The 27,425-nt window shown below is 37.0% G+C and overlaps 1 protein-coding gene across 2 annotated transcripts in view; it reads right to left on the bottom strand.

The window, feature by feature from the left end:
• Positions 1-1,775: 1,775 nt before the first annotated feature.
• megf10 (multiple EGF-like-domains 10) overlaps positions 1,776-27,425 on the bottom strand; it is a 50,305-nt gene continuing 24,655 nt past the window's right edge. Inside the window, exons 6-25 of one of the 2 annotated variants that reach the window (XR_014537926.1) lie at positions 23,896-24,142; positions 23,645-23,765; positions 22,928-23,064; positions 19,781-19,993; positions 18,291-18,465; positions 18,065-18,185; positions 17,332-17,495; positions 16,180-16,282; positions 13,858-14,132; positions 13,392-13,748; positions 13,054-13,182; positions 12,379-12,507; positions 9,678-9,806; positions 8,577-8,705; positions 7,516-7,743; positions 6,659-6,777; positions 6,441-6,561; positions 6,032-6,076; positions 5,230-5,421; positions 1,776-4,592 (exon numbers count right to left, since the gene is read on the bottom strand). Coding sequence is in view for 1 of the 2 variants with exons in the window: in XM_083568948.1 (XP_083425074.1) it covers positions 4,426-4,592; positions 5,230-5,421; positions 6,032-6,076; positions 6,441-6,561; positions 6,659-6,777; positions 7,516-7,743; positions 8,577-8,705; positions 9,678-9,806; positions 12,379-12,507; positions 13,054-13,182; positions 13,392-13,526; positions 13,986-14,132; positions 16,180-16,282; positions 17,332-17,495; positions 18,065-18,185; positions 18,291-18,465; positions 19,781-19,993; positions 22,928-23,064; positions 23,645-23,765; positions 23,896-24,142 (2,951 nt within the window). In the remaining variant the exon portion in view is untranslated. The remainder of the gene's footprint in view (positions 4,593-5,229; positions 5,422-6,031; positions 6,077-6,440; positions 6,562-6,658; positions 6,778-7,515; positions 7,744-8,576; positions 8,706-9,677; positions 9,807-12,378; positions 12,508-13,053; positions 13,183-13,391; positions 13,749-13,857; positions 14,133-16,179; positions 16,283-17,331; positions 17,496-18,064; positions 18,186-18,290; positions 18,466-19,780; positions 19,994-22,927; positions 23,065-23,644; positions 23,766-23,895; positions 24,143-27,425) is intronic. The other variant, XM_083568948.1, reaches the window with a different exon arrangement.

Raw genomic sequence — 27,425 nt, 5'->3', positions numbered from 1 at the left:
CTAAACCAACCTGGCACTATACAGAACATCCTTAATTTGAACATCATGTCTGGTTCAGGTCAGGGGCGTTCTGGTGTTTTTTATTTATTTATTTATTTTGGTGAGGATATTTTCAAGGAGAATATGATTTGCACGAAACCATTTTCATGCAATATAGTTATTAGCAAACACAAAGCAGCACAGATAATCTTATGTACATTAATTAGCTTATGTACATTAATATTCATCTCTTAATTCATATTAAATTATTCAGTTTTTGAGAGTTAAAAAAAGAGGTTAAAAAATCATTATATTCTCTCTCTCATATGTATATACAGTAATCCCTTTTACTTTATTCCTTTCGTAATGTTGGTATTATTGCATGCCTCATTCTTTCTTTCTCTTTTGTCATTTCTGTCTGTTTTTACTGCTTGTATCTTTTCTACTTCCTGTTTTGGATGACATTTCTACTCGTCTGATTTGATTCTTATAGCCATCTTACTGTTTTCTCTATATCTCCGAAGGTGAAATCTTTAGAGAGGATATCTTGACTTGAGCAAAACAGTCAATTAACATGCTAATGTTTACAGTCTAATGATTTAGCTTTTTCTGGACTGCTTACAATACCAGACAGGTATCATAAGTGCTGCTTGAAGAACCCATCTCAGAAACATGTCCAGATCAAGCAGTTTGTAAAAACCATATTAATTAGCATGTAGTGTATAAAGTTTATTTAGTATAAGATTTTCCAGGTATTTATATATTAAGTTTCTTTGATCTTATGGTTTCTTCCTTATAACATGAAGGTAGTATTTCCTTGCCACAGTGGTCCCAGGCTGCTCATCAGGGATATATATAAATAAAAATTTTAAACACTTCAATTCTTGGGTTCTGTAAAGCTGTTTTGAGACATTGATAATTGTGAAAACTTGAACTTCAAATTGAACTAAACTCTTCAGTTCCAGGACAAAAATATTCAGGGCTCAAGTGATTAGTCCTAGCAATGCCCCCCGGTACGTGTAATGTCCTGCTCGGGACTGTAGAGAATGTTAAGGTCTGCTGAACGAAACAGCAGTCTAGCACTGCCCAGCCTGCTGGACAAAACAGTGCAAGACAATAGAAACATACAAGAGTATGATCACTTAACTGAGCTGAATCCTATTTATCCTTGATACACTGAAATGCATAATTCATGAAGTCTGTGGACATCACATAATTTTTTCATCTTTCTTGAGAAGATGTTTCCAATAAGCACAAATCTCCAATAACACGCCGAAATCTATGCTTATGGAGATTCGTGTTATTCAGCTACAAGAGTGTTAATAAACTCAGGTACTGATGTAGGCGAGGTGAGGAGGCCTGGGGCGTATTCACATTCATCCCAAAGGTGTTCAATAGGGATGAGTTCATAGCTCCATAGCAGGCCACTCAGGATCTTCCACTTCAATCCATGTAAACTATATCTTCATTGCAGTGGCTTTGTGCACAGACGCATTGTCATGTTGAAACAGGTTTGGGTTTCCTCGTTTAATTAAAAGGAAAATTTTAATTCTACTGCATCCTATATGCTGTCCATAGACTTCCTGTTGCTGGTGGTAACACTTTGGGGGTGTCCAAATACTTTTGTCCATTTAGTGTATAAATAAAGTAAGTTTGTAAATCTATTTTCTATGTAATGAAAAATGCTATGTAAAAAATTTACCACTTATTAAATACCCATTAACTCTTTCTAAGTGGAAATTCTATCCTTTATTTAAATACGCTGATCCATACGCATATCACTCATTCACCATGTGTAAATGATGCGACACATTCTGTCATTTTATTGTAAAGCCAAATTGCACATACAATACGTACAAACTACAAAAAAAATTAAATACAAAACAAAGCATGTAAGAAAAGTGGGACTATGGAGGCAAATACCATTGTCGTGGGTGTTCTTTGGGGAAGAGGTTGACAGCTGTGCAATTTCATTTCTTTCTAATAAAAACACACAATATTAAGGAAAATAAAAAATATATTTACATAACACTTATATAACCGTCCTGTCCTGTTAACACAAGTCTGCACCGGCCCTATGAATAAACCGTAACATTTTGTCTTCTAAACACTGTGATGAAAAGAGTGACTAGAAATGCTCTTCTGACTTTAATTGAACTGTAAAATTCCTCAAAACAATATTTGCGTTCCAAAAAGATGAGTTATAATAACATAAGAGAGATGGAGGACAAAAAGGTGCCAAATACACCTGTACTAGTCACTAACAGGGATTGTATATAATGAAATTGAAATTTGCACATGTATGTATTAAATTCTTAAAAGGGAGACGTTTAATATCGTGACTGAACTTAACAGAGTTTTACATGAAAAATCAATCAACATGGAGACATGGTATGGAGTGTATATTTTACACACTTCCCAATCTGTCCTATATTCTATGGCTTTTTTTCTACAAGTAACAGCTATATACAATTTATACAAATGCATATTATATAATACAAATGTAACATCTGGCTCAGTTGAGATTAAGACTATCAGCTGGTTGTGATTCGTTCAATGCAAATTTTGACGTAACTTATAAATACCGATAATAAGGTTATATGTCACAATTAAAAAAAAAAAAAGATTGATCCCGAATTGATTTCAACGACACACGTCAGCTTCACTGCCAAAGTCCAGCTTAAGCATTTTTACTCCATTTTATATCTTGTATTAAGGTTGTATTAATACAACATTTTTTTTTCAGGTTGTATTAAGCATTGTCAATTTTTTACATATAAATGTAAATCAAAAATTTTATAATTTTCACGTGATGTAAAATCATAATTGTATGAAATCAGTTTGGATCAAAACCTATATATGTAATTATAATCAGAGTATTAGTGATTTGTGCACATGCAGGGCTACCGGAACAGAACTGAAAGATGGTTGTCTAATAAATACAAAAGAGTCAATACAGATGAAGAAACAGTGTTAATTATGCCACTTTGATCTTTGGTTAAAATTAGTATGGATAAAACAGTAAAAGATAAAAAAAAATTTAATAAAATCCTGCTTATACCTGCTCATGTGGATGCACTGAACCCCACATTGTGTCTTTTCAATATGATGCCAAAATCAGAGTGTGAAAATATACTGATGCCAGATACTGATCTGATAATGATGCCGATCCAAGCCATGATCAGCATCTATATATCTACACGTTCATGGCATAAAATGTCAGTGGATCAGAAAATACCCTGACTGTCTGAGAGACACCTAGGATTTACCATTCATGCAGTGATCTAATGATAACATATTATGTTGCCAGATACAGATGCATGAAGATACAGTCCAAGAGCTTTAGCTTCAGAATTTTGATAAAATCTAAGAAACTTAGACCTGGCTGTTGGTTGAAAGATCGGCTAATTTAAGTATTTCAGAACTGGTGCAACAAATAAACAAAACCAATCAGGAAACGACCATGTTGCACCTTGTTGGTTATTTCAGAGGAAACCACAGGCCAGAGTGGTTTGAGCTGACAGGAACTGTGGTGAGAAAAAAATCTAAATAAAGTATCAGGTTCAATCAGGTTGTCAGCCAATAAGGCTACAGTGTACAGCCTGTGTACAATGTAGCCATGAGACGGTGAGATTCCACAGGTTCTCCAGAACTGGTAGGCTGACAATTAGCAAAACATCTCCAAAAACATCATCTCTAAGATTGTGTGAAAATTGTAGGCCAGCAACAACCAACCCACAGTCTAATTTAACCAGAACCTTTTTCTGATGTGAACATTAAATGACCTGCAGGATTCTACACATTGCAGTGCTGCAACATGATTGGCTGTTAGATCCCATACCAAAGTCAGCAATTACAATATACTCAGTGCATCCCTAGCTCCTAAAACAGCAGTGATAGCGCCATGTTGCACAAACAACACAACTTCTCGACACAGATGGTGGTACTATTTACTCTTCTAAACACAAAAAAGGGCAAAAGGAAAAAAAACAATCCAGTCTCCTTTCAAACACCAAATACTGAATAAGTCTCACGACAGTTATATTCATTTTACAAAAATAAATTCCAAGGTTCACTCTCTATTTCTAAGTGATATGTGTTCATTAGTGGAATGATTCATTTGCAAAAAGTTATTGCGTAAACTTGCTATATAACATCACCCCCTTCATTTTATTTCCAAAATGGCATTCAAATGAAAGAAGTGTTCAGGGAATAAAAATGTCCCTCCCTACTGAAAGAAAAGGACAAGATTATGAATCACAAAAGTAACACAAGAAAAAAGGAAATAAAGGGCTGTACAAAAAAGACAATAAAAAGTAAAGTAGTATACGAATGTGGAGATATGCAGAAAGTGTATATGAACCACCAGTAAGGCTGAAGGAACCACAGAAGGTGTGTGTGTTACAGGGAGTGGGAATGGTATGTTTTGGTCAGGTCTCTTAGAGCTCATTCATTTTCCAGCTCTTTGTTGGGGGAGGGCGTGCTGTCTCGCGTGGGCAGCAGGTCGTAATGACAGGGGATGTGGCTGTTCTTTGGTAGGTCGTATGGGTCCTGACCAAATGGTCCGTTGCAGTTGCTGTTGGTAGATGTATAGACCGAACTAACTGTTGGCTCTGAAAGGACACAGAAGAAGATTCACACACATGCTAGAATTAGTGATGAACAAGCAGAACAATGTTCTTCCTGTGCCCAGGACAAGCCTTTACTAAACAAGCGTCCAAACTGGGCCGTGCTCTTGGCTGGTGTGATGATACCGACAAGTGTTAATTCTTCCTACACTACACCAATTTATAGACAATTTCAAAGTCATTTTCATCATCTCTGTAAAAAAAAACCTTTGGTTGGTAGACCCATGGTGGAGCACATGACTGTAAAAGCACTGACACTGACACTATATATAAAAATACAACCTTTTACAGACCTTCATTTACAGTTTGATGCTTTTGTTAAATAAAAACAAATCTAGGTTTTATTATTTATTATGGCATATCTCCCATAAAGTCACTGTGAATGACAATAAGACAAACAAGGTCTTAGGTTTAAACCAGCAAAATGCTTATCTAACAATATTTAATTATATTCAATAAAAATAATTTAAAACATTTACTATGTTAGTATTAAGCTTACAAAGTGCAAAATATATTTCACATTTTTTAAAGAATAAAGACTTTTATTCAGTAGGACAAATCAAAAAGAGCAGTCACTTTTAAAACAATTTTAATGTGATAAATCTGATATCTGGCCACTTACCAACTTCATATACGTTTTTGTTTGTAGGACTGGAGTTGTGTATCTCTGCATACGGAGAGTCTCTCTGCGTGGGTGACTTCATCTCCACGTAGCCGCACTCAGTGTTCTTGGGCACCAGGAGAGGAGGGTCTTTAATCGTGGCATAGGGGTTCTCTGAGTTTAGAGAACAGGAGCTGGTGTGGTATGGAACACCTTTTACCAGATTTAAACAAGTCAAAATAGAACAACCAGGAATTAGAACATTTCACATTAGTATGTTGTTAAAAATTTGCCACATTTGTATATACAGGGAGGTGCAGGGAAATTTTGGAACTAGGAGTTGACCCTGGGAGGTCAGCAATTGTTTGGAATCAGTGCAACTTCGGCAAAGAAAAACTCCCTGAGATGTTATGAGGAAGAAACCTTGAGAGGAACCAGACTCAAAAGAGAACCCATCCTCATCTGGATGGCACCAAACGTCCATTCATTGCAGTTACATTAACATCGTTAGAGGTAATAATGACGAAATTCCCTTTGTGCAGCACTATCAACAGTCTTATAAAAGGTAACACCACTCCACTGCTCCATTCTAACCAATGGCAAGGAGTTCTAAACGAGGTAGCTTTGGTCCCAAACAATTTCTGATGCAACAGGGTCGCCAACTTCTAGATCAAAAATTTCTTGCACCAAAAAAATATGTGTATAAAATAAAGAGAGTTTCTTTTAATGTCTCTTCTGGCACTTGCATTTTTATTAATCATCCAAACACTGATTCATATTGGCATGCTTGCTTCACTCAACAATGTGAAAAAACAAATCTTACCTCGAAGAGATTTTCCAAGGTAACGCCTGTCAGCTTCGTACGCTCCTAAACAAAGATGAAAGACAAACAGAAAGACAGACAAAATTTAAAAGAGAGAAAATGAAAACACAAACAACCCCTGCTTAAAGCTTTCAGGAACATAATGCAGGAAGTATAATATTAGGAATATATATAAAAAATGTGATAGAATATACATCATAGTGATCAATTTATTCTACAGTGCTTGTTTCTGCAAATAAAAACACAGTTATCTTTCTGTTCTGGCTATGACTTGTGGTAAATCCTTTAAAAAAGTGACTCAGCAGTTGCAGACAGCAGCTTCCGAGTATTGCAGTCACGGTCATTTTCCGAGGGAACGACTCAGAAAAGTATTTAGGAAAGCATTCCCTTTGAAAATCTCCTGGCTCACCGAGCTCATTGAAGCAGCTACCCTGTTTCCAGTCAGCGGGCAATGTTCCAGTGTGCTCCATCAGAGGTCTCTTTCTCTGCTCCACATTTTTTAGATTCTCAAACAATTGGTTGTTCTTTGCCTGTGAAATAAAATAGAGTTTAAATGTGAATCACTCTATTTGTGACATTGTGGCTGAGCAGAATGTTCTATTTCTTTCTCAGAGCTGAAGCACTTACTTTTCCATAAGGCAGGTTGTTGAAATGAGGTGGGCTCGTGCACTGGGCCAGGGTGTGATAGCTGGGGTTGGAGAAATAATTACTGTTGGGAGGAACCTCATTTGTCTGCGGTACTGAATCTAAAAAAAAGATTGTGAAAATTCATTATGCCTAGGCTATCGCATGGAAAAATCCTAAGATAATCAATGCAAAATTTGCTGTTTCAGAAGGTGTTATTATACGAAACCCTCAAACCAAAAGAAACCTGATGTGTTACCAGAAAAGCAAATTAGAACTAGTTTATGGAGAAACTAGTTCCTAGCTATGCAAAGAAACATTAATAGCAGGCTAAATCCCAGGTTGATTTCTTTCCCGTGATCAATAATTCACTAGTTATTAGGTTACCACTGAATAAGTAAGATCAATTAGCAGAAAGAAGAAATTGTGACCGTGTCATTGTATATGTTCATACACATACAAAGTGCCTAAGTGCACTTAGCTGCTGTGTAATTACCGCTTGAAGCTGTGGCTACTGCATACATCGCACACCGAGGCACAAGCTGGATAGATTCGAATAATAATGAGGACATATCATGCTTTGCTGACTTTTTGTAGGCATGATGTGCTACGTTAGAAGCTTAAAAATGACCGTATAATTGTTTATTTCCCATAATCTGTATTAATGCGCTACCATCACCAAAGTAGATTATTACATTTCGTTAGCTACTGCTTTATAAACCAGTTCATTTTCCCAGTCTTTTTGTCTGGTACTGGGCCAGCACCTTGCTGCTTTTATTTATCCAGAAATCCAGCTAATGAATTAAGACTTAATTCACAAGACGCCAAAACCTGCTGTGATATTGAACATGAGCGCTGACCTGCAACGATGTAGTCTGTGTTAACCTGCATAGCAGGGGTGTACGTGACGGAAGGCATCGCAGGCTCTTTTCCCTTCTGCTTTTTTCGGTAAATGATGAAGAGGAGCAGCAGACAGAGCACCATCAGGACCAGGACAATAATTCCAGCAATGGCACCAAACTGATAGGAATCAACCGGAACTGCTGCACTGGTCAGACTGTTAGGGTTGCCTACGATGATTACACCAACTAAAAGCAAGACACAGATTTAGAGTAAACATTTTGGTTTGTGTTGAATAGTGCACAGGACATAAGAGATACAGATGTTTAAACACTTTTCACCAGGGGTATCACAATTTATCCATGAATTTAAAACATTTCTAAGGAACTCAGTCAATGAATTCACCTTTACACTAAACCTTATACATGTTTTGATTGGTGCTTTTTGTTTTGTAATTTAGTTTAATGAATTCCCCCACTAACAAACATATTTTGCTCATGCTTGTTTTGTTTTTTTATATAGGGTTACATACGTAACCTAGAGACGCTCCCCATTCGGGAACTTCGAGCTGGCTGGGCGTTCCCAAAGCATTACGACGCAGCTTCTCGTTTCCTTTGGGAACTTGGGTAACATACGTAACCTAGAGACGTTCTTTCTCTGCAACTGTCCTGTCATTGGTTTGTTGCCCAACTGTAGTCACCTGTTTTGTGTCAGTCCGTAATGTGTTTGTCTGTGCAGATCCTATTGTTTCAGTGCATACTTGCAAAACATTATCGAATATGCATTATACTTATATATATTTCTATTTTAAATTCCTATATTCATTGTCAGTGTTTTGCTGCTATTGCTGATTATGAATTTCTTTCTATTTATTTATCCCAAGAGAGATCACAATAAGTCTGCACATTTGCATGAACACATTACAGATATTCATAGCATCTCTAATCAAACACAAACATCTTGCATTAAACAGAACTGACACATCACTGGACTCTCCTTCCCATTTGTACATGAACAGTACATGAACAGCCTTAATGCATTTTACAAGCGTATAAAAAAAAAAAAAAAAAACCTGTCCTACCTTGGTCACACCGTGATCCCTTCCAGCCTGGATTGCAGTAGCACGTCCCGGTCATGTGATCACAAGTGGAATTATTTAGGCATTCGCAGACCTGCCGGCAGCCGAAACCATATGTACCAGGAGGACATCCTGACGGCACAATCACATGCAGTAGGTAACTTCATCATCATTACCTCACATCACAGTGTTATACATATGTGGTGTTCAGGTGTAAAAAAGAAAATGGAATCATTAGAACCAGGGGCGTCCAAACGATTCTAACAGAGGGCCAGATGGAGAAATAAATATTGAAATACAGGCCTGAGGCCTGTATATCTGTAAAAATTTATATAAAAAAAACCCAAAATTGTTCCATTAAATTTTTATTAATAAACTTTCTTATAATTTACATGACTAGCTAAAAAAACCACTCTAGTTTACTTCAGGTTCTATACACCACATCTGTATCATATGTGGGATTTGCATTAGAAATGACAGTTAGTGTCAAGAAACAATTATGTGTACACATTTAAATTACTCCTTAAGTTAAAGGTATTTGTAAATGAATCCCAAAACAAGCACAATATTGTTTCATAGATTCACAGGACTCATTTTCTTAATAAAGATCTTTAATTTTTTTAATTCTTTTGCTCAAATGTGTGACAGTCTATGTGCTTATGTCTGTCTGATCCTAATTTTTTCGTGTCTATTTGAAATAAGGATATTGTTTTAAATTAAGGTTATAGGATAAAATTATTTATTGCTAAACATTAAATTACATTGTATGACTTAAATGAATTAAATGGCTCTCTTTGAGATTTCTGATCAACAGATTTTTCTCAGTCAAAAGTTTACTACAGGTTAAATGAACATAAGATATGCACTTGTTTTTTTATGCGGAAGCCTAAAATTGTTGGTAAGAGGGAAAAAAGGCAAAGGGAAATTGGAGTGGTGTAATTTTTCGATTTGATTGAACATAATAGTACCACCCCGTGTTCCAACTAAGAATGTATGATATGATAAAATCCCTTTCTGACACTTGTAGTTTGGACACCCCAATTCTAGACCAAATGTGATTGTCTCTATTCACCCAGCGTGTAAATCCAGGCCCTGCTCACTCACTTTGTTCACAGTGTCGTCCCATGAAGCCTCTGCGGCAGGTGCACTGCCCAGAGATGTGGTCACAGTCTGCACCATTCTGACACTGACAGCTCTGGGAACAGTCTTTACCATAGAAACCTAACGGACAGCCTGCAATGCGTACACATCCACTTCAATCATAATGAACTTGGAGACTGAAACCGAATACAGTAAAAAACTAACTGCTGACATTGCATAGTATACATGACTATGTTCAATGACTAACATATATAACTATAACTATATATAAATGCTAAATATTCGCAAATGCTCAATACAAAGATAAATAAATGTCTATGTAGTAAGTTGTGTATGATTTAGGCCAGGGGTCCCCAAACTTTTTTCCGTGAGGGCCACATAATTTTTCATTTCTTTAATGGGGCCGGGTCGATCTGTAACATAAAATTACATGGGCCAAAGTGACTACATTATTTAGAAATTATATTATGATTTTAAATATATCTATCATGCAGCCAAATGTTAGATAAGTTGATTATTGTTATGCACCGTACAGATAAAATAAGCATTTTTTTCACCCAAGAGATATATAGCCTATTAAAAGAGCATTGTTACTATCATAATGACATTTTTTTATATTCATTGCTATGGAAATTAAAAATGTTCTTTGCATTATGCATATGGCTGGTGGGTAAATCTAACATATAATTAGACCAGGTTAATAACTAGAGGTCTGCTAGTAGTGGATTTTACCGATACTGATAGCTAGGTTGGATCGTACTCGCCGATAACTGATTAATCAACCGATATTTTGTCAAATAAATGCTACCAAAAAAGGACTAAATCATGAAAATGTGCTTATTAAAAAATAAATAGGAATATATTCATCAATAAATATAATTATATAATTCATAAATTATGAATAATAAATATATATCGCTCTCCATGCAGCACGCAGTCTCAGGTGTAATAACAAACAGCGTGTGCCTTCAGTAATTTACCTCTAGAGGCCGCTCTCGTAAGGAATCTACCAGAAGCTGGAAAAACTATCTTTGTGGATTTTTGCTGATAGTCGATAGTTCCAGCAATCAACTGTCGGTGCCTCAATCTCTATTTATAACTAAGGGAAATTTTAGTTGGATAGCTAATCTTTATTATCAAATACAGATATGATATTAGTAAAACATATATAAAAAACTTTAATTTTTAAAATACGCCTCTGGCATTGTTTAGAAAGCCGTTCAAAATGAGCGGGGAAGGCCGTATTTGGCTTGCGGGCTGTGATTTGGGGACCCCTGATTTAGGCTATTACATCACATTATTCTATAGCGCTGGATATGGCATCTTAAAAGCACAACAGTCTCCATTGTAGTAGTGGTGTTATTTTGAGAAACATAGAGCCGTGTTAGTTGAGTGAGTACTGTAAGTAAATGTGAAATTTCTCTCATCCAGACAGACATATTGTAATAAACCAATTCTCCCTGTTAATACCCTCTTGTGCACTTTGCTTAGGACGAGACTCAGGTTGTAGATCTAAAATGACTGTCACACATTTACACTGTGATGCACAAGCCGAATGGAAATGCTCAAGGCTCTTTTTATTTCTGATTTGGTTGAAGCTGCCTCATGCCCAGGGAGAGAAAAAGAGCATGTGAAGGATGGCTAAGGCCCAGATGATATTTGAAACATCAAGACATCAAACTTTTATTGGTGTTGCAGCAACAATTAGAAAACTGAGTCATTCTCAAATATCAGTTCTTCATTTTTCATAATTCTACTCAATGCTGGAGCATAAAATAGCCTTAAAGAGTAAGTTTAATGCAGTAGGATTACAGGTTACTGGGTTTTCAGGATTGCCAGATGCAGGATTTAATCATCCTTTTTGAAGAGGATGTATAAAATAAAATAAAAATGTAAAGCAATAAGTTTCTACCAGTTGAATCAATCTCATTTGTCCAGTAAATGGGAGTTGTGTTAAGACATTGCAACCATGAGTGTGGTGATTGTGGCAGCATTTAAGACATACAAGCAGTTTCATCAACACATGAGATTTTTTCTGCAAAACATGCATCAGTGAATTGAATGATAAAGTCAGTACAAACCTAAATACTGATAGTAAGTGCTGGATCATTGGGTCCCTGATTAGCTTAAATCTAACTTAAGGTAAACAAATGAGCATATCTGCATATTCTTCTGGGTAGGAGGAAACTGGAGAAACACTGGGAGAACATGTGAAACTAACCCAAGTTCAGAATCAAATAACTTGGGATATCCTGAGGAAAACTATCACATGTAAATATTTGTGATTATTAACTAAACTGTGTCAGGTGTTTTTTCCACAGTGATGCTCTGAACTTTTCTTCTCATCACTTGCCTGATTGTGAGGCTTCTATGACATTGTTTAGGATAAAAAATAAGCCAGAGATTTTAGAAAATGTGTGAGGTTTCCACAAAATGTTGCTAAGTAGTGTAGCTGTCATTAAAGGGAAAGTGTTTTAAGAAAATCCATAATGATGCTTTAGTTCTAGGAGTTATGCATGAGCCGGGTGTTGTTGTGTGTTATACATTGAATAGACTGTTTTCAGCATAGCTGGATTTGAGTATTAGGCGGTTATTATAGTCTGATTTGCTACACTGCACATTCATGCATGAGGAAATGATGGTGCCTGATATTCAGAAAAAGAAAGAGAGAAAGAATGCAAGAGAAGAACAGAGAGAAACTCACGCTGTGTACAGTAAAGGCCGGTCCATCCTGCTGTACACTTGCATTCTCCATCGTATGCGCTACAATATGCTCCATTATGGCAGTTACATGTGTGAATGCAGTTTGGACCCCAGTAACCAGGAGGACAAGCTGCAACACGAAACACACCATATAAACTTTTATCACTGATCGTGTATGCACCAATTAAATAATCAGTAAGCCTTAATGAACACCAAGAAAAAAAATGAAATGCTGTTTTATAAATGCAACACCGTTTATGTATTTTCAGTGTATAACCAGCAGGGGGCAACATAGACTTCCTATTTCTTTTTGAGCATAAAGGGTAGGACATTTTCAGGTCAAATTAAAGCATCTGTTTGTGTCAAGTTCAAGTCCATACCACTTATGTAATATACATTTCTGTTTATTTCTGTTTTATGTGTCAATATGATATAAATCATGTAACCTGCATAAGCACAACTAAAGACATGATTTGGTTTTGGATCTGAGAACAAACTGCTTTAAGAGACAAGGAAAGTAGGGGTTTTGTTTTAGAGTTAGAGATTTGCAGACATGTTTTGGTATGCTTGCTCTTGGCGAACTTATGGAGTTCTATTCTCTGTCCCTTTTATAGTAAAGGAGTGTTTCACTTTTCTCAGACCCATAAGGAAGAATAAATTCCTGAGCAGTACTCACGCTGTGAGCAATCACTCCCGATCCAGCCTGGGTAACACTGGCATGAGCCATCGATGGGGTTACACGTGCCGTTGTTGGTGCAGGTGCATGTCCAGGCGCAATTCTTTCCAAACTTGCCACTGGGACACACTGCGCAGAGGCAAAGTAACAAACAACAGCTCTGGTTACACTGGCTCTATTTACCATTCATTTGTGTTATATATTTTATTTTTTTTATTAATGAAACCAATAGTTATACAATCTTTGTGGTAATAAAAAGCAGTCTGATCCTTTTTACAACTATGAAAATATACTAATATGAACAGCAAAAAAACTTGCTTTGATGATATGCTTCCTACCTTCATTGCAAAGAGCTCCTTTAAAGCCAGGGAAACAGTCGCACTGGCCGGTCACATGATGACACGGGCCGTTACTGTGAACGCACTGAGGACACGTCTGACTGCAGCGGTGACCAAAGAAACCAGGAGAACAGACTGTAGGAATATTGAGATAACTTCAGGACGCAGGGCAAAATGTCACAATGAATTTTGTTCGGAGAAATCTTGCAAAACATATCTTCATGGAACTGGCTTTTATGCACAGGGGCATGGTCATGCCGGAACAGGTTCAAGTGTAGGGAAAATCCTAATGTGTCCAAAGACGTCCTATACAACTGTGTGCTTTAACAAATTAACAGTTTGATGAACCACATACGGCTATAAAAGTCAAGTGTCCCAAGACATTTGTATTTTTTAGTGTACAATCATACAAATCTCCATGCCATGTTTAAATAATTTTGTTTGTGTGTGTATATATATATATCACAAAATGTAACTTGTTTTGTCAGATTCTTACACATTACATATATAGCTGAGCCCAACTAAACAATTAAAGGCAGTATATATAAATACATAATTGTTATATTCACAAACAAACACACACAGAATACTCACTACGTTGGCAGGTGTTGCCTCTGAAGCCAGGAGCACATTCACACGTCCCTTCGTCAGGTGAGCAAGACGCTCCATTCTTACAATTACAAGGCAGAGAGCAGTTCGGCCCCCAACGACCCTCAGCACACACACTGTCACAGTGGATCCCTGAAAAGGAAGAGAAACACACACCCCATATTAGACACACAAAAACCGCAAGTACACATTTGTTATTATTATTGCTATTAACTATAAGCCCAAAACACATATGGTATGTGAATAAATATGGTATTTATTTCACATGCTAAATACTAAACTACAAAATATACATGCTAGATTCAAAGAGGACCAACTCAAGACAATCTTACAAATATACACATCATACAGTGTACATACTATCTATAGTTTAACTATAAGCAAATACACACAATTCTGTACCCTGTGCATCAGTTTAAAGAAACAAGCATAGGACCAATTTGCATTGTTGACCATCTATCTATCTATCTATCTATCTATCTATCTATCTATCTATCTATCTATCTATCTATCTATCTATCTATCTATCTATCTATCTATCTATCTATCTATCTATCTATCTATCTATCTATCTATCTATCTATCTTTTTTTGGAAGAAGTCTATAGTGTCAGTGCTCATAGATTGTGTCAAGGCTCATAAATCAGTTCCTATGTATTTTTCTGACATGGAAAATCTGCAGGACAGAGATTTTGGTCATTTCTTGCTACGTTTTTATTTCACTTGAAATATTAAGAAAAAACAGGGAAATGAGTTCATGACTGTTTTGAGTTGCTATAATGTTAGTGATAACAGGAACTAGCTAGTGTTGCAGACATTTCATGGCATCAGATCAAATGGATACAAATAATTCTGTATTTCATTGATTAACAAAAAAAAAGTATTTGCTGATATTAAAGTAACCATATTACACCGTAGTTGATAGTTCCCCTAGAACAGCATGCTCTACTGTGTTTTATTTCTCACTTAAACACCTCAATGCCACTTTTAGGAAAGCTTCCCCACACAATGTAACCTTCCAACGACATGTTGAAAGCATAAACAGTTGGCATAAACTGAGCACAGAGAAACCACTGGAGAACATGACACATACTGTGGCACCATGGGTCAGGTTTCTGACTTTCCTTCTCTTTCTTTTGCACATAAACTACAAATATATATATATATATATATATATATATATATATATATATATATATATATATATATATATATATATATTAACTAATTGATGCTGTGTTTCCCTCAAGTCTACTTTAGTGCTGCCCACAGAAGTATAAATTACATCTAATCTGAAAAATGTAACAAGTTAAGATATGAAAAAGAAAATAAATGATCATATATCTGCTGCTCTATTTGTGTGTGTGTTCCAGGCCACCCCTCCTGTTGATAAGCAGCATTGTAAAGGAGCGCTGGGCCAAGACTCAGGACAAAGGCGTCTTTGAGGACCAGAGAGTGTTGCTAGGTGATGGGGAAAAAGCAGGCGACAAACTTTCGAGAAGTAGCACTGAAGAAATGCCCATGTATTTAAACGGTCAGGGCAACACACAATATCATCAGTATGCTACTCGAATGTTAGAGGAAAAAGTGAGAGAGGTGGTGCAAGAACAGTAGAGGAGAAAGGAGAAGAAAGAAAAAACAAAAGAGCTGAGAACAGAACAAAGGAGTGATAGCAGGAATAGAACAGGATATGATGCGATGAGAATAAATGGGTTGAGAGAAAATAAGATAAAAAAAAAATACATGAGGAAAAACAATAATAAAGTTTTTATATGATGATTAAAGATTATTAAAGCAAAAGTAAGCAAGGTTTTAGTAAGATGTACATTATAAAATCAGCTAGTGATGCAATAACAGAACAATTAATGCCATCCACGTAAGAACTGAAGGTAGAAACCATGAAAACTAACACTAAGAGCTAAGAGACACAGGAAAGTGGCCATCAACAAGCACAATGGAGCACACTTGGTTAACAAAATGCAAAACCAATAAGGTCTGACTTACAAGAGGAGTAGGAAAGATGCGGAAGAAAGACGAGAAAGGTTTAAGATCATTTCCCACTGACCTAAAATAATTGACCAAATTAAAATCACAGCTTATTATAAACACTATGAAAAAGGCGTATTAAGTTCACGTATACCAGGACGTATTATGTGCAGAGACAGAGAAACACAACTCACCTGTCCAGCCTGCAAGACAGCGGCAGTGTCCGGTTGTAGGGTGACAGCCATCAGCATGAATGCAGTCACAGCGCTCTTGACAATCCATGCCATATGTCCCATCCTAAAAAAATTTTAAACATCACACAATACTGCTTACTACTGAAAGGGTTTGGATTTTGCTGGGTGAAAAAAAATACGTGTTATACAACCCAATTCCAAAAACGTTGGACAGGGACACTGTATTATGTAAATAAAAACTGCTTCCATCCAGAAAAGATCTTTTTAATGAAAGGCCTTGGATATTGGAGCAAGACCAAGCTAACTGCAAACTGCATCTATTACAATAGCATGACTTTGTAGTAGAAGAGTTCGGGTGCTGAACTTTGGTGCATCATGAAACGAAAAATACAACAAAGGACACCCAGAACTGTTAAGCAGCTAGAATCCTGTATTAGACACATATGGGACAAAATTCCTTGTCACAAAACTTCAGCAACTGGTCTCCTCAGTTCTCAGATGTATACAGAAGATGTGAATGCTGCAGAACAAAGGCCCTGTCTCAACTTTTTTGAGACCTGTTGCAGCCATCAAATTCAAAATGACCTTGTTTTTTTCTTTAAAATGGAACATTTCCTCAGTTCAAACATTTGATGTTCTAAATTCTATTGTGTTTATGGGATTTGCAATCATGGGGTTGTAGTTTCTTTAAAGCAAATGTGCTCAATTTGATGAATATGATACAGAGAAGCACTGTGCTCTTTCAGCAAGTACCAAAATGTACACCAGGATTAATCCACTAAAATCTGTGAAATCCACTTCTTCTTTTAACACAATGTACAACAACTAGACCTGGTTTAACTTTGTAATGTTGGGATTTTGAAAGTACACAATTCATCCAATTGAATTCAAATCAAATCCTAATGTACTTCGAAGACTTCTAAATTAAGTTTGCTCTGAGATTCCAAAAATGTCTTGAATTTAAACCTTTCCAAGCTCTGCAACATGCTGTTCATACCCTTATACACCATAATATAAACCTCAGCTCGTTTATAACATGCCTAAAATGTATTTAGTTGCCATTTGAATGTACCCAAAGAACAGATTTTAATGATATGAAAAAATCAATCAACAAGCAAAGTCATTGTGATCAGACTTTCTTAGAAAACTCACCTGGCAGTGTGCGTCGCATCGTTCGCCCCTCCAGCCCGGAGTGCAGGTACACTGACCGTCTAGAGCGTTACAAGCGCCACCATTCCCACACATGCAGGTGAGGTTACAGCCGAGTCCCCATGTGCCACTGGGACAATTTATAGAGCAGTGAACTCCATACCAGCCTGGGTTAAAGAGAAGAGCTTTAGGATAGTTCTCTACACCAGCAAATTTAGATATATGCACATCAAAAGCAACTACATATATTTATATATTTAAAGATCTATAATTTACCAATAGTAAATTTAGAGAAAGCAGAATTTTACTATTGCACATCTGTCCACTAGTTTAATACAGAATAATATATAGAATCCTATAAATAAAACTACCAACTGGAGAGGATGGCACAAGCAGTGCTTTCTCTTAGCTTTGTCAAATCAACACAGACATCTAACTGCTAGCCTCAAATTGCAGTGCGAAATACAGGGAATATGAGCGATCTGACCTCTTTCACAAACATGAAATCACAGACGTCCACTAGGTTAGATTAAGGACATTCCTTTACACTGAAAGTATGGTCAATCTGGCTAGGTCTTTCCAGGACCTAGACTTCCCTGGCATTGTCAAGATTCAAAAGACCCTCTTGACAAAAGTATCTGCTTCTGTTGTGCAACTTGGAAAGCCTGTAAAACTATGTCTAATACTGCATCAACACAGTCCTTCACAGAATATTTCTTAAATCAGGTTAAAGTACCTGCTTTGCATGTGCAGGATCCATCTACAGGTGAACATGTGGCTCCGTTCTTACAGGTGCAAACAGAGGAGCAGTTTACTCCGTACATCCCTGGTGGACAGCGTACAGAGCAATCTGCACCCTGATAACGAAGTTAACAAAACGAGAAACCATCATGTATCAGGAATTCGATCACACAAATATTGAACAGGGTAAAGAGACACTGCAGAGGTAAATGCATGTTCACCTGGAAGCCTGGAGCACATATACACTCTCCTGTCACACTTTGGCAGTCTGCACCATTCTGGCACTGGCACACCTGCTGACACTCCTCGCCATAGAAGCCTGGGGGACACGTCTCGTTACAGTAGATACCTGACCAACCAGGCTGGCACAAGCACTCACCTGATATGGGGTGGCAGCTGGAGAAAGTAACAATATGCTTTTTTATCAATCTTCTCATCTTAACATTTTATATAAAGTAAACACAGGCAAAGGTGACAATAAAATATTATATAAATCATATTAGATTGACCAGAACCCAAAAATACACTGGTCATTTTAATTTCTTCTCTACAAATCTTGAACGCTTAATTGAAAATACTTTTTGAATTCCACATGAAATTAAAAATTCTATTGCTATTATTGGATGTAAACTGTCACATAAGGCAGCAATAAGAACCATTGTTTTTGCAGGCCAGCACTAAAGCCATAATGGGAGCTTGCTTCCAGTGTTTCTATGTTTCTCTTCTGTTTTTTTAACCTGAATTCCCAAAAGGTGAATCGAGACATAATATACTATATAAGACTTGCATTAAAAATCTTCAATTGCATCAATAATAATAAAGCTTTTCTGCAAAAAAAATGCTTTACAAAAAAAAAAAAAACCTCCATGCCACAACCAGGGGTGCCAAGAACGGGTTAAGTTTCTTACATAGGGACACAATAGCAGTGTGTAATGTGAGGACAGTAATCATGGAATTTCTCTGAAGAGAGATGTCTACCAGCTGCCTCAGTCATCTACAGCAGGAGTTCACATTTTTTGTACACAGTGAACCTTTTAACTGTAAAACAATTTCACCAGGAACCTTTGGTACAGATTTATACCATAAGCATAAACAATAAATACAACAAGTTTGATCTACTGTATAGATCTTCCCCTAATCCTTTTTATGTTAAAATTGCAAATTAAACAAAGTAGTTTTGTTAGTGTGTATTTGGGTTCAAGTCTATATTTCAGGGGGAGCTTAAAATTGTGCTTAAAAGTGGAGGATGTCACAAAGTATGTCCTAAAAACAGTTTAAGGGTAAGAAAAAAACATTAAAAACAAATAGGGAATAAGGATTCAATAGACATTTGCCTCACTAGCATCATAAGTTGTAATTGTGGTTAATGGCCATGTCCTGTACCTGTTGGTCGGGGCAGCTGGTGGCACCTGAAACAGCCGTGGTATTGAGTAAAAGTGAAGCAGCTGTCCACACACACACACGACACATGAAGCCACTCAGCTGTGCTAGCCTGTCCCATCCAAAGGCCATAAACACAATGGGAAACTGTGTGTGTCTCTAAACACATAAACAGACTTTCTCCTGCTTGTTGTCATTAAAACGCAAAACTGACTCCCACGTGTCTTTAAGTGCTGCCAGCTTTCTCTTTACTGACTTTCACCCACATATGTACAAACTCTATGCAAAAATACTCAGCTAGACACCTACCACATCATTTCAAGACCTTTACCTTTGGGTGTTTGGAGAATGGCACGGGCACCTTTTGTCGCACTTGATGCCGTAGATCCCTTTTGGGCAGATGCGGGTTTCACACATCTCGCCTGTGTATCCCGGCTCGCACAGACAAGCGCCGCTAATGTGGTAACACTTGGCTCCATTTTCACAGCGGCAAGTTTGGCGGCAATTCACACCATACTTGCCAATCGGACATTCATCCTGGCACCTGCCAAGACACGAACAAGGCACACACCTCCAGTCATCAATCACATGATCACTGAGCGCTGATTGATTGTGTGTTAATGTTGGGCATTTGCTGCTGCTGTTCCTGCATGTCCTTGTGAAGGAAGACCATTGGCAATCATTCTAGATTACATTGTATAAGAATTTTTTCTCGGGTTTTAAAGTGAAATTGCAAGTGTGTCCTACAAGAAGACAGATCTAAAACCTAAAATTTTCATCAGGATGCAATCTTACTCTTGTGGCTTGAATTGAACAAGGCTATGTTATATTAGATTTATCTGATTAATGTGAAAAATGTGATCTGTTTATTGAAACTAAGAGGATTCAAAACATGTTCTGATTCTGTTCATGAGAATCCTTTCAAAAGATGAAGGAAGCTGTAAAAGCAAAGGCTGGCATATATAATATAGATAATACATATTAACATCACATCCAATGTTCAAAGTCTTGATTGGTAGATGCTACTCTTGTGTTCCTGAGCACGTTAGGTGTCCTGTCCCAAACTGTAACTTTATTTAGATAAAAGCTGGTATCATAATGACTAAATGAATATATATATTACACATAACTTAATATATATAACTATAAATTACTTAACTATACATAACTTAAAATACTATATTTGACTTTCTCTTACTTGCATAAATGAAGCAACAAAAAAAAAAACACTTAAAATATCCTGTTACAATATTGCTAGTATTAATTCAACTGTTTTATCTGCAATATTATAAACACAGTATTTGCTTGGTTTGTGTTTGCTTTCCAAATTTCTTTAAAAGCTTTTACCAGATATTAAAGTTATATGAAATAGATAGAGAGTCCTCACCAGTTGTCTGTTTTAATTAAAGTTGCCTTTATAAGAATCTCTCCATGGTTGTTAACTTTTCTTTTGCTTTTGGTATATTTCTGTAACTTTTGACACTTTTGTAATTGTGCCATTGCGTCAACGTCTTTTTTAATTATTATTTCTGAGCAGGAATTTTTAGAACAATCCTTTTTCACAATACCATGTCAATCTGTACACCCAGTCACAACAACATGAGATATAGACTCTGAATTGGTACAATCTTATACCATTTAAAAACAAAACAATTCTGTCTCCTAACAGGCGCCTGTGCAAGAACTGGAGCTCATCAGAACCCACTTGTTGATAACTCCCTCCTCCGGATGAACATTCCATACAAGCAATAAATAATTAGATGCATAGGGAGAACGCATACACTATCCCTGATAAAGGGGTTTTGATAAATGAGTGTGTCAAGCTGAAAAAAAATTCAAGCCATATCATTTGGACATGGCTATCTTCTCCATTAGCTGTGCAGATGGGCTCTGGCTAAGCTGTTCCCAAATGCTGGCACCCTACAGAAAGGATGGACTTGTGTGGGAACACATGGAAGCTGTCCAACCGTGCAATGATTCCCACTGATTTGAGTTCCATGCAGAATATTGCATAAATCACAATGTCAGGTGCCTCCTACAGAATAACGTCAAACCAGAGGAAGTTGGTTTCAACACCACGCTTTGGATATCAGTGTTTTAAGAACATACAGGTGCAGTTCAAAGCAACTTTCTATTTCTAATTCAGATTCTGCCTTTTTTCCCCCCCTTTATTTGTCGCTTCACACAAACAATGACTATTTTTCAGACATTGGGTGTGGTGGGATGGGGCCTGCTTGATTTCAGAACTTTCTTATGGCATCTGTTTTAGCCAAAGCACTTATTAACTCATAAAAATGCACTTGTAGTGCTATTCCAGAACTATGGCTTGCTTAAGTATATGGTTCCTACGCTGTGATGCTGGTAATTACATGCACAGGGCAATGCTCCCTAACTCAGGCATCATTCCTACACCAAACCAAACCCCAGTTTTTGCTTATAATGCTGCTTATAGTCAAGATCATCACCCAATATCACATGTTATGGATTAAAACTTGTATATCCAAACACATCTATACATTTCTATACAGCATTGTAGCATTTAGAAGCTTTGCATTAGATTTTAAGAGAAAAAACTATTTGAAAAACTATTGCAATTCACCTCACAAAGACTCTGGATGCTCTGCTTTTGCCTTTGTTTAAGGATAATACAAAATATCAGATAATTCAAATAATTAATTGTCTGAAAAATCTGTGGATTAAACTGAATTTTTCCACACATCCTCTGTGCCATTGTCATAAGTCACTGGTTTAAAAAATAATAAAACCATGGCTAAAACTCACAGCACAGTGGAGATGTTTTCCTTTTGAATAGCTAAGGCATTCCTTTCTTGAAATGTTTTTGGTATACTGTTTCTTTAGTATTTATTTATTTTAGTATTTATTTTCTTTCTAGGATTTAAGTAGAAAAAGATTTTCTGCTTTACAGACGGTAGCAGGAGACATTGTTTTTGAATGACTCGATTAGTATACAAATGATGTGAATCTTATTTAGTGTTACTCATTGATTATCCTGAGTTTGCATGGCTGGTGTATTATTTTCAGTTCAAATTAAGAACAGTTGACTTCACGACTTAATTATCATTCGACCTTGCTGCAAGTGGTAATTATTGTCCCTCATACAAGACCATACAATACAGTATCTGACTTGGTCCCCATTCAGCCACAGACTAATTACCATATCGAACAACTCCATTGTTCAGTCAACACTGCCTGCTTATTCATATTAGCACATTTAATACTTTCATTACTTAATAAAAAATAAACTGTTTGCTAAATGCCGTAAATGAATTGCAAGCCTTAATCTTTTCTAGTCTATATCTTTTTGCCTTTCTAGTTTTGACTCTTGCCTATTGTCCTGTTGACAAAATACAGGTTAACACTGTCTGGCTTTGATCTAATTCACACAATAGGCACTTTTTGTGCTAAAAAAGGCTGAGTAAACACAAATTTGCACTAAGCAGCAAATCTTTTGTCTCACCGCTCCCCGGTGTAGCCCGGACTGCAAAAACACTCTCCTGTAGAGAAAGAGCAGGTTCCGCCATTGTGACACTGACACTCCTGAGAGCAGTTCCTACCAAAGCGACCCTCAGGACAGGGCTGTCCACACACAGTTCCCTGGACACAAACAACCAAGCCATTTATACAGCAGTTTGAAAGAATTTCGGAGCAATTTAGCCACAGTTGTCAAAATAGAAGCAATAGGAAAAATTAATGGCCCAAAATATGACAGATACTGACATATCTAATACATTATCTGGTAACACTTTACAATAACAGTACATAAATAACCATGTAGTAACATGTAAACTAAAACTTAATTAGGAACTAATAATGAGTTAAGGCATATACTAATCAAGAACTAACCTTAACTACACCATGAGTCACATGAATTCATGTCTACCTTAATTACATGTTAGTACATGTTTGTTAATTAATGTATTATTTAACACTTTAGGTTAAGCTAAATGTAACTTGCTCCATGAGTAAGAATATTAATTAAAAGTGCACTATTTAAAATACATTACAAATTAAAAATACATTGCTGAATTATCCTCCTTATGGAATGCACAAAAACACAATAATAAACACCTGTTTATAATAAACTGTTTTCCCCCAACAGTGTTTTTTTGTTGTTATGTAAAAACATTTTAAGAGGAAAAATTATATTAAATCATGCATAGTAGTGAGTTACTACCATCCAGCCTGCAGGGCACGAACATTCTCCAGTGACGTGGTGACACACTCCACCATTCTGGCAGGGACAACGCTCCTCACACTGCTGCCCGTGTTTGCCTGGAGGACACAGATCCTCACAACTACACAGAAACAGTAAAGGAATAAAAATAAGATTTAACACATTGTCATTTATGTTTGTGTGAACTTTTTGTTCAGGAGAGTGTGTACATTTGTGGTGTATTTTTGTCAGCATGCTTGCATGTGACTTACAATGCTCCTGTATAGCCAGGGCTGCATGTGCACTCCCCTGTGACGTGGTGACAAGTGGCATTGTTTTGGCACTGGCATGTTTGCTGGCAGTTGTTACCATAGGTGCCTGACTCGCATCGCTCCTCACACCGCCAGCCGCGGTGGCCAGTTGTGCAGATGCACGCACCAGTGATGGGGTTGCACAGTGCTCCGTTTTTACATTGACACCGGTTACTGCAGTGAGGACCCCAGTGACTAGTGTCACATGCTGCATGGAGAAATAAAAAAAAACATAATCAAGGATCAGCTTTTACAGTGTCTTCAGAATATAAGACTTAACACTTACCATGTAAGCCATCGTTAGTATTTTGTCTACAAATCAGTGTGGAGTGAATTGTACAGTATGTTTTATGAACAGAAATACACATAAAATGAGCATCAACCCTCATTAAAAATGCCATGTCAACTCTCAAGATGAAGATAGCAAAAATTATTTTTATAAGAATGGATCGTTGATAGAATTGGTCTTGAAGAACAAGTTCTGCTACACTGCTGTTGCTGAGAGATAGCCCGATAGGCTACAGCACCAGCATCAAGGGAACCAATCAGTTCACAGAATAGAATTTCAAGTCTGAACTCAACAATTAACCAAGCTGGCCACCCAGAAAACTAGTTTATGGTACATTCATCACAAGTAAATGAGAATTAGAAATTCAGTGTGTAATTTTTTGCTATATAAAAGCAAGTGAGTTGGTCAAACTGTCAAAATCTTCCATAGTAATCAAAACGTATTGTTTCATCACTTATATTTGCTATAAATGTTGCTGTTTTATGAAGAAGAATCTGCAAAAAGAACTATCATAGTTCTGTGACATTGAAATAAAGGAAAAAATGTAAACACGTGACTAGCTATGGCATATCATCTCCACTGATTTGCCAAAAAAACCCAAAAGCAGGTCAATAAACATTTAAAATGAATGGCTTACTAAATAGTCTATGATGATGTGATGTGAAGTACGTATCTACCAGACTAATAAAGATCATAATAACAGGCTGCCCTGCCTATACTAACCACATCAGATTTAGTGCTGAGGCTTAATTAAATCTGCCCTTAAATCAGAGATGTATACCACAAGTTGGGACTGAAATGGCAAACCCAGGAATTAATGTCCTCACGTGTACGATCGAAACCGAGCAAAGACGTCACTAGGCATTATGAGATAAATAAATATCCCTGAATCACAGTGTTTTTCTCTGCATTTCCAACAGTTACTGTTTTCGCCGCTGTGCCCTGATACTCAGCCTCGTTTTATGGGCAGAGTAAAAGTGTTGCTGAGGTAAGCTAGCAGCTGCCCATGCTTAAGATCTTTACAGAGCAATAAAGCACGAAATCTTTAAAAATATTTGAGAATATTTCATATTTCAGATGAGATGGCATTCTAGTATGGGTCATCAAGCATATCCAATGAACACTGTGTTTTCGTATTGCATCTTGAAGTGAGACTTTTTGAAAATTACTGCTAAAATATTTAGTCCAGCGCAGATATTTTATTGCATGAACTACACTGGGGGAAAAAATGTAAACACAGATATCACTTTTAGACAGTTCTTTAATACAATAGGCATAATCACAACAGGATTCAGGAAGCAAACGAAACATGAACAAGCCAGAAAAGGTAAAATCTCTAGTTATATCCATGTGAAACCATCCACAGCAGCACATCAGAGTAGTATATAGACTATCGTTATTTAATAATTCCCTTCATCAACACTAATGTAAAGCATAACCTAATCACCAAACTGGTACCAAGCTTTTCTTCCAAATTTTGGGTTTGATTTAAGAGGTCCAACTGTTAAACTTTAAAAACCACCCAATACCACCGCTGATGTGATCAGTCCAGACAGCATGCAGGAGAGGCTCTAAATAGCCCAGACCACACATTTATTCTAGAACTGCTTCAAATTGTCCAGAGACGCTCTTTCCCAGCAAAGCCAGGAAACGGGTACAAAATGGATTAGGAGAGCTTAGAAAGCCTGCAACTGTTCATTAGAGTTTTGTGGTTTTAGGTTGAAGGCGTGTCTGTTGAAGCTATTGAGATCACTGCCGAGTCAATAAACACTTTTGATGACAGAGTACACAAGCAAGCTGACGTTAGAAACGACTTCATTTGGGCTCTGGAAGACTTTTATCTCAGAGTTTTCCTGACTAGACATCTAGACAATGCAACAAAAAAACGGTGTCTCCAAATAATAAATAGAAATACTGCCTTATAATCCTAGAAGAGTGAGAGAGCACCAGATAACGCACTGATGATGCCAATGTATATTGGATATCTTATCTTATCCTATCTTATCTTATCAATATAAATGCTGGCTCAGTGTGTTCACACATGAGTGAACTTCTTGAAACGAGCCCAAAGCAGACAAAATACACATTAATTATATTGTTTGTCAGACACCCAGTTACATCTGCCATTAATATATAGCTGGAAAATATACTGTACTAGCTGAAAGTACCCATGCTTCGCTACGGAAGGCAGAACGCTAAGCAATATGGTAATAAGCAGTAAGCACTGAGCAGGACTGGATGATCAGAGATCAGAACGTAACGTCAACAAATAACGTACTACCCCATTGTAGTATCGATACAGGGCAAACTACTTTGAAAATAATTTTTATCGTGCATCTAACATCTAATAAGAAACAATGTAGTAAGTTTCATGAGGATCCGTACTGTTATTTCGAAGAGTTTACAATGCGTGAGAAATCGCTTTTTTCGCAAGTTAGCCGCGATCCAGGGCGAATTTTTCAAAACCCTTTCTTAGTGAGCACCTAAGACCCAGGAGGAAGGTATGTTCCAAATTTCATTGCAATCCGTGCAGTGGTTTTTGAGATTTCCTGATGAGTGAGTGAGTCAGTCAGTGGTATTTGAGCTTTATATATATAGATAAGCTACTCTTTGACAGGTTATTTGCACACCCACATGCACCAATCTTGACTTTATTTTTTCTTTTGAATCAAAACAGTGTCTGTAGTCATTAGTTTGCAAACTATTAGTGTAATTTAAAACACCTCCTCGCATATTTGTTTTTGCTGCTATGATCGCCAGATTCATTCTATGGGCTATATTATATTTGTCATGGAAACCTTGGATGTTTTTCTTCCAGACTACCACAACCCCTTCTCATACCTGTCTCTGACTATATTCCTCTCCAGACCTCCAGTGTGCACAATTGAAATGTTTTTAAATTCAGGATTTTACTTGCCCACTCTGCTTAATAAGGAACTCCACCACCTTGCTCGGCTGAGGATGTCGCTCTAGTCTTTTGCTTAGTTGAGGACATCACTCCGCCCATCCTGCTTGGCTAAGGACCCTGACTAACTAATTATGCAACTACATAAGTAAGCTAAGTGAAGTTGCATGTGACTTACACCATGTATTTATTGTTTTGTTTTTACTTCCCTACCCTTTTCATAGCTGTATCATAGCTCTTTGTTTCTAGCTTAAAGTTCTTCATTTGTATCTGCCTTCTGCTTTTAGGATCTACATC

Source organism: Silurus aristotelis (assembly GCF_946808225.1).
Source record: "Silurus aristotelis genome assembly, chromosome: 18".
Classification (NCBI taxonomy): domain Eukaryota; kingdom Metazoa; phylum Chordata; class Actinopteri; order Siluriformes; family Siluridae; genus Silurus; species Silurus aristotelis.
The sequence above is the reverse complement of the archived record's forward strand: the minus strand, read 5'-3'. Positions and strand labels throughout refer to the sequence as shown.